General features: G+C 42.3%; 1 protein-coding gene across 1 annotated transcript; it reads left to right on the top strand.

The window, feature by feature from the left end:
• The first annotated feature begins 5351 nt into the window (after window positions 1-5351).
• On the top strand, window positions 5352-6368 carry Mc5r (melanocortin 5 receptor). Its single transcript, XM_028774323.1, has one exon. It carries the CDS (start codon window positions 5386-5388, stop codon window positions 6358-6360), a length of 975 nt encoding a protein of 324 aa, XP_028630156.1. The 5' UTR covers window positions 5352-5385; the 3' UTR covers window positions 6361-6368.
• The last annotated feature ends 805 nt before the right edge of the window (window positions 6369-7173 follow it).

The following is a 7173-nucleotide window of genomic DNA, read 5'->3' as shown; positions in this document are numbered from 1 at the left end:
ATACATTGGGGGAAAAAGGCAGCAGCATCAATTGTTGACAAACTTGATAGCTATATGTAGAAGAATACAACTAGATTGTTGCCCTCTATCCTGCACAAGACTAGTGGACCAAATGGACCAAAGATACCTTGAATCTGTTAGAGGAGAAAGTAGGGAATACACTCCAACTTACGGGTGCACCTAAGGACTTTCTGAATAGGCCCATGAATTAAGACTAACAATTGACAAATGGGACCTCAGGAAACAAATACTTGTAAAGAACTTATCAACAGTGAATAGGCAGCCTGCAGAGTGGGGGAAAATACCAGCTATATATTTGATAGTCAAAATCTAGACAAAACTAAACAGTAAGAAAACACATAACTTGTTAAAGTTCTCAGAAATACGAGTGGCTAGTAAAAATTTCTTAAAACCTTTAACATCCTTAACCATCAGAAAAATGAAAATTAATACTACCTTGAAATTTTATTTTACCCCAGCCAGGGTTGACTGATCTTAAAACAAACCAAAACAAATCTACAAAAGGCAGCAAGTGCTGGTGTGATTATGGGGTAATGGAAATACTCGCTGTTAGGAGTGAAAATTGGTGCAGCCACTATGGACATTAGTATAGATGTCTTCCCAACACTTAAGTGTAGATCTATGACAGGACCTAATTGTACTCTTCCTGTCTATATACATGAATGATTATATTTTATACAGAGATGCTTCTTCCTCACTCTTTGGTGCTGCTCTAATTACAATAGCCAAAAAATAAACACAGCCCCAATGTTCATCAACTAGTGAATAGATAAAGAAAATGTATTATATCACTGAAATATTCTGCTTTAATGAAAGATAAAATTTGCAGGTAAATGGATGGAGCTGGAAGCAGTCATACTGAGTGAGCTAATTCAGATCCAGAAAGAAACACTGCATTTTTTTTTCATATGTGGATCTAGCTTTCCTTCTTTAGATATGTGTGCCTAAATTAGAGTACCTGTAGAAGTCAGGAGGCTAGAAAGCCTTGGGATTTCAAGAGCAAGATAGTAGAACACAGGAACATAAAGAGGGAAAGGGGAGTTAGAGGCAGAAAGTGTTAAGTGGAGTGAGGGATGGGAGGGCAGGGTCAAGGAGGGCATACAGCAAAGAATAACCAACTCTTAACGTCCTTTGGAAAAAGCCACATGAAAACCAACTATTTTACAAACTTCTTAAACTATATACACATACATGTATAAAAGTTTAGATGGAGTTACCATTTATGGGGGAATAATGTTTCCACTGTATGGCATAGGCTATCACATACAACAAAATCCAATGACAGGTTTATCCTACCTTTTTCTACTTATTGGTCAATGGGGTCTCACAGACCCCACAAAACTTCAAAAGCCATTACTATGGTTTTAATTGTCTGAAGAACTTGAAGGTAAGACCATCATATTTCCATCATTTGGAAGACATCCCATACTCAAGTAATAGAACATGGGAAAAGCAAGCCAGTATCCACCTGGAAGCTTCATGTCTATTGGCTAGCTTTCATAGAGTAGTGTGTGCTGGTGGAGAAAGATAGTCAGCGTTCTTACACAGTTGAGAGTTCTACAAGCTATGATAGCAACCAGCTTGACAAGACTTGTCCATCGGTACAATGGAGACATGAATGGCATATGAGTTAGCAACTACTTTCTGATTAAACATGAGGTCAGCTCCACAAGGCAGAACTCATGCCTGGTAATAATGTTATTGGGTCAAGAGCTCATAGCCAAATAGATGATAGGCCCTGCTATGGCCTGCTACTGATATTCTACTAAATGGAGATAGTGTCAAAGTGCTCTCTAAATACTGTTTTTTATTTATGCCTATAAATACAAGGATGGTTCAATATATGTAAATCAAAGTGCAATATAGTATATAAATAGACTCAAAGAATCAAAGAAAAATCACTTGATTTTCCTAATAGATGCAGACGACTTTTGGGAAACCCCCCAATATCTTTGTAGTAAAATGTCTAAAGACACTAGGACTACAAGGAAACTACATCAACATAATAAAAGCTATACATTACAGGCTTGTAGTCAGCATTATATCATATGGGGAAAATCTCAAAGAATTTCCACTAAAATCAAGAACAAGAGTGACTGCTTTTCTCCATTCTGATTTCATACAATACTTGAGGCCTCAGAACAGTAAGATAAAGATATAAAAAGGATACAGATTTTTAAAAGATTTATTTACTTATTTTTATGTATATGAGTACACTGTAGCCGTCTTCAGACACATTAGAAGAGAACAACGGATCCCACTACAGATGGTTGTGAGCCACCATGTGGTTGCTGGGAATTGAATGCAGAACCTCTGAAAGAAAAGCCAGTGCTCTTAACCACTGAGCCATCTCTCCAGCCCCTGATACAGATTTTTTTTTAAAAAAGAGAAATCAAATTATCCTGTTTGCAAATGATGCACTTGTATATGTAAGAGATCCTAAAGAATCTGGATCCAGATTAAAAAAAAAAAAAACCACACAGCAAAGTGACAGTATATGAGATTAACCTATCAAACCCAGCAGCCTTCCTGCATAACATTAAAAAAAAAATCCCATAATGAAACCTGGGGGGACTGGAGAGATGGCTCAGTGGTTAAGAGCACTGACTGCTCTTCCAGAGGTCCTAAGTTTAATTCCCAGCAATCACTTGGTGGTTCACAACCATCTGTGATGGGATCCAATGCCCTGTTCTGAAGACAGCTACAGTCTACTCACATACATAAAATAAATAAATAAATCTTCTTTTAAAAAAATTATCTGGGAAACAATCCCATTTGCAACAGACTAAAAAAATACCCCAAAATGTACCTAAGCAAGGAAGTAAAAGACCTACGCAATGAAGCATTTAAAACACTCAAGAAAAAAGTTGAAGACATTAGAGAATGGATCAGCATATTGAGAAAACGACTATAATATTAAAATCAATCTACAGATCCATTGCAATTCCCATCAAATTTCTAATAATATGCATCACAGAAATTAAAACCAACCAACCAACCAACAAACATGAAAGTACAAAGACCCTGGATAGCCAAAGCAATCCTAAGCAAAAAAGAACAATTCTGGATGTATTACTATGCTTGGCTTTAAGTTATAATAACTTTAACTTCAGCAGCATCTTGAAGGAACCATTCCCGGAGCAGGGTCCCTCAGCTGGGCTGCAAATCCCAGTCAGTGCTTCCCAGTGTTAGAAACTTGATCTTGCTATATACCCTCAGTTTCCCTCCCTCTCTCCGCCTCTCCCCGTCCCCCTACTCCCAGCCGGGAATGACAAAAGCAGTCACTTGCTGTAGTTAAAAAAAAAAAAAAGATTAAGAAAAACAGTTCAGTGCAACTGCACACAGCACCTGCATGTTGCACTCACATGTCCACCCGTCCGCGCCTGGGGGACCACATAACTGGCTTTTGTGAAGACTCCACTTTCAGCACTTTATTGTGAAGTCTGCATCTTTGGCAGATCCCTCTCTGATCTTGGAGATGGGGACTCATTGGATAATACTTAGATTGTAGGGTGTTTTCTGCCAGCCTGTCTCTTTCACACATAAAGAGGATTAGTCTGAATTTAGGAAACCTCTTCACAGATTTCAAAGATTGCCTTTTCCCATGACACGATGACTCCCTCCAAAGCCTGTATTTTCTGTCTATCTCTTCTCCCCCAGTCTCTCTGTCTCTCAGTCTCTGCCTGTCTCTGTCTCTCGGTGTGTGTGTGTGTGTGTGTGTGTGTGTGTGTGTGTATGGCCGAATCTCAGTAGAGCCTCCAGGCTCTGGCTTTTCCAAAGAAGTATCAGGCACAATGGTGAGTCACTGTAGCGGAAAGACAAAGAACAAGGCAGATCAGTTCTTTGAACTGGGCAGAATTTTAATCGGAGAGTTAAAAGAAAGGGGCGGGGCGGGGGAAAGACAAAGAGAATCATTAGCTGGAAAATCCATCTGTGCGCACCTAGGGAGAAAGATTTGTTAAATTGGAAGCACTTCAGAGCTAAGGGCTGTGCTTTGCAACAACCTAGTGGCCTGCCACTAGGTGGCGCTGCAAACACGACTCCTGTGCTCCCAAGCTGGTGGCTGCAAGTTGCTGGAGACCTGAACTCAGAAGTCCGAGAGGCGGTGATCTGGGGGGGGGGGCGGAGGCTGTTTAAAGGCAGAGTGCTGAGGTGCTAGTTTAGGAGGAGACTGCGCCCTGGCGATGGCCCTACTCTCTCGCCGAGGTCCGCCCAGGTGGACATCAGGTGCCCAGGAAGAGCGAAGCGTCCAGTGAGGGCGCCTGGGCCGGATGCAAGACCAGATCCCGGTACCAGATACAAGTCCCAGAAACCGCCTGGAACCCGTGAGGCATCATGCTTACCTTTGCGTGGAGCAGAGCAGAATGGGTGAGCCAGCTTGTGCTGAGAGATTTTTAAGGCAGCTGCTGGATGGTGTGTTTAATGCAACAGTAGAACGGGTCTATCTATACCTCTGAGGTGTAGACGTATTGTAAATGATTACAATCTGATAGTTTTACCTCATTGCTAAAACGATGGCTCTCTGAATGTGTCTTGTTCTAACATTTCATAACTATTTCCTCATACCGTGTTTGCATGGAACTTATAAAAATAGCATTCAGACTCAGTGAAGTTCAGACCATTCAGAATTCAAGGAAAATATTTATTGAGGGAAAAATACTGTTTTTTTTTTCTGTACTTAACGTACTGCAAAGTAAGCTTATCTATCTGAGACAGTAACTTTGTATTTATGCTCAAGCTAAAGCGATCCCTTTGCTATAGTCCTTTATGACCCCGGAGAGGATGAGCTGAGGATTTGAGAAGAGTACTGGCTAACGATAAGAACACAGATTAATCTGCCTTCCTTAATGGAATGTTTATATGTTCTTCAGAAATCTGGGCTCACTTGAGCTAAGTACAATGCGGTAGCATAAAAATGTAAAAATCTGGAGACTGCCTGGGACTATTTATGGAGTTTGGATAGGGTTCGGGGGATGTTCTGAGAGTGAACTTAAGAGCCAAAAATCAGACATGGAAAGAGAAGTTGTACTTTGCATAAAAATGGAAGCTCCCCCCCAAAAAACAAAAAACAAAAAACAAAAAACCCTGTAAGCTAACTGTGACAGAATGTGAAAACTTAGGCTTGTATTAGTTAGAGGCACAGAATTCCAGGCACCAGGAGCACATGTCAGAACAAAATAAAGCAGGGTCACCCCACCCCAGTATACCTGTGTCTATCCACCCATTTTTGTAAGTGCACTTGGTTTTGGTACGGTAGCACATTCTGTGCTGTGGTGTATACTCTTGAGATCATAATAACAACGGCAAACAAACCTGTCTTACAGTAAATCTGAAGCCAAGAAGTAGAGGCATTTTCTTCCAGCAATGAACTCGTCTCACCTGACTTTATTGGATCTTACCCTGAACGCCTCGGAGGACAACATTTTAGGACCAAATGTCAAGAACAAGTCTTCAGCTTGTGAAGACGTGGACATTGCGGTGGAGGTGTTTTTGACTCTGGGTCTCATCAGCCTCTTAGAGAACATCCTGGTCATTGGGGCCATAGTGAAGAACAAAAACCTGCACTCACCGATGTACTTCTTTGTGGGCAGCTTAGCAGTGGCCGATATGCTAGTGAGCATGTCCAATGCCTGGGAGACCATCACCATATACTTGCTAAACAATAAACACCTGGTGATAGCCGACACCTTTGTGCGTCACATCGACAACGTGTTTGACTCCATGATCTGCATTTCTGTCGTGGCCTCCATGTGCAGTTTGTTGGCCATCGCGGTGGACAGGTACATCACCATCTTCTATGCCTTGCGCTACCACCATATCATGACAGCGAGGCGCTCGGGGGTGATCATCGCCTGCATCTGGACCTTTTGCATAAGCTGCGGTATCGTTTTCATCATTTACTATGAATCCAAGTACGTCATCATTTGCCTCATCTCCATGTTCTTCACCATGCTGTTCTTCATGGTGTCTCTGTATATACACATGTTCCTCCTGGCCCGGAACCACGTCAAGCGGATAGCAGCTTCCCCCAGATACAACTCTGTGAGGCAAAGGACCAGCATGAAGGGTGCCATCACCCTCACCATACTCCTGGGGATTTTCATTGTCTGCTGGTCTCCCTTCTTCCTTCACCTTATCTTAATGATCTCGTGCCCTCAGAATGTCTATTGCTCTTGCTTTATGTCTTACTTCAACATGTACCTTATACTCATCATGTGCAATTCTGTGATCGATCCTCTCATCTATGCCCTCCGCAGCCAAGAGATGCGGAGGACCTTTAAGGAGATCATCTGTTGTCACGGATTCAGGCGAACGTGTGGGCTCTTTGGCGGGTATTAAACACCAGCTCCTCTTGGTGGCTCTCATCTCCCAGACAATTAGGTTCAGCCAGGGTGTAAGCAAGGCTGCTAAGGATCTCAAAGTATTCCTCTTTATCTCCTTTGCAGCTCGGTTTGGTTATTTCGTGTTCAAAGCATGCATGTGTGAATCTTCTCCTTGGTGAGAATGGACTGTGACAATTGGTGACGATTTACTCCTTGCTCACTCTCTGCCCCCCATTCCATGTTTAGCAGGTTTCACCATCCTCTGCCTGATCTGGTAAGTGACCTGAGGAGATGCATAAACTCCTGGGTGAACTGTCCTCGAAAGAAACACTTCAGAGGCCTGTGTCACCATGAGTGGCCTTTGTGTTTGGCCACACGCTGCTCTCCACTTTTGCAGGATTGCACATTTTGCATTCTTTTCAGGAGAGACATCTGGTTCCTTTTCATTTGAGACTTCCATTTTATTTGCTATGGGTATCTCTATAGCTCTCCTATCCTAGACTTCTGGCTTATGGCTTGCATTCAGAATTGTCTGGGGACCCACCTTAACTACCTATACTTCTGTCCTTCATAGGTTTGGACTTACTCAGACATACACTTCCGTGCTAAACACCTTGCTCCCTGTTTTGTGAAAACCTCCATGTCTCTTGCTGTCTTATTTTTGACTCAATTCAGTATTTCCAAGAAATTTTGGGGCGGTCATATCGAGGACTCTAGGTACAAACCCACCCTCCCTCACTCCATTTAGCACATGCCCAGAGTCAAACTAGGTTGGCTGTCTCACACCTAGTCACCCAGCAGCTATCGGTGTCTGAAACTTCCTCACTAG

This window comes from Grammomys surdaster, unplaced genomic scaffold (assembly GCF_004785775.1).
Source record: "Grammomys surdaster isolate TR1022 unplaced genomic scaffold, NIH_TR_1.0 239, whole genome shotgun sequence".
Classification (NCBI taxonomy): Eukaryota; Metazoa; Chordata; class Mammalia; order Rodentia; family Muridae; genus Grammomys; species Grammomys surdaster.
Note: the sequence above shows the minus strand (reverse complement) of the source record. Positions and strands in the feature narration are given on the sequence as shown.

What these genes read in the sequence shown, in the direction of transcription:
- Mc5r (XM_028774323.1), top strand. Translation starts at nt 5,386, where the DNA reads ATGAACTCGTCTCACCTGACTTTATTGGATCTTACCCTGAACGCCTCG.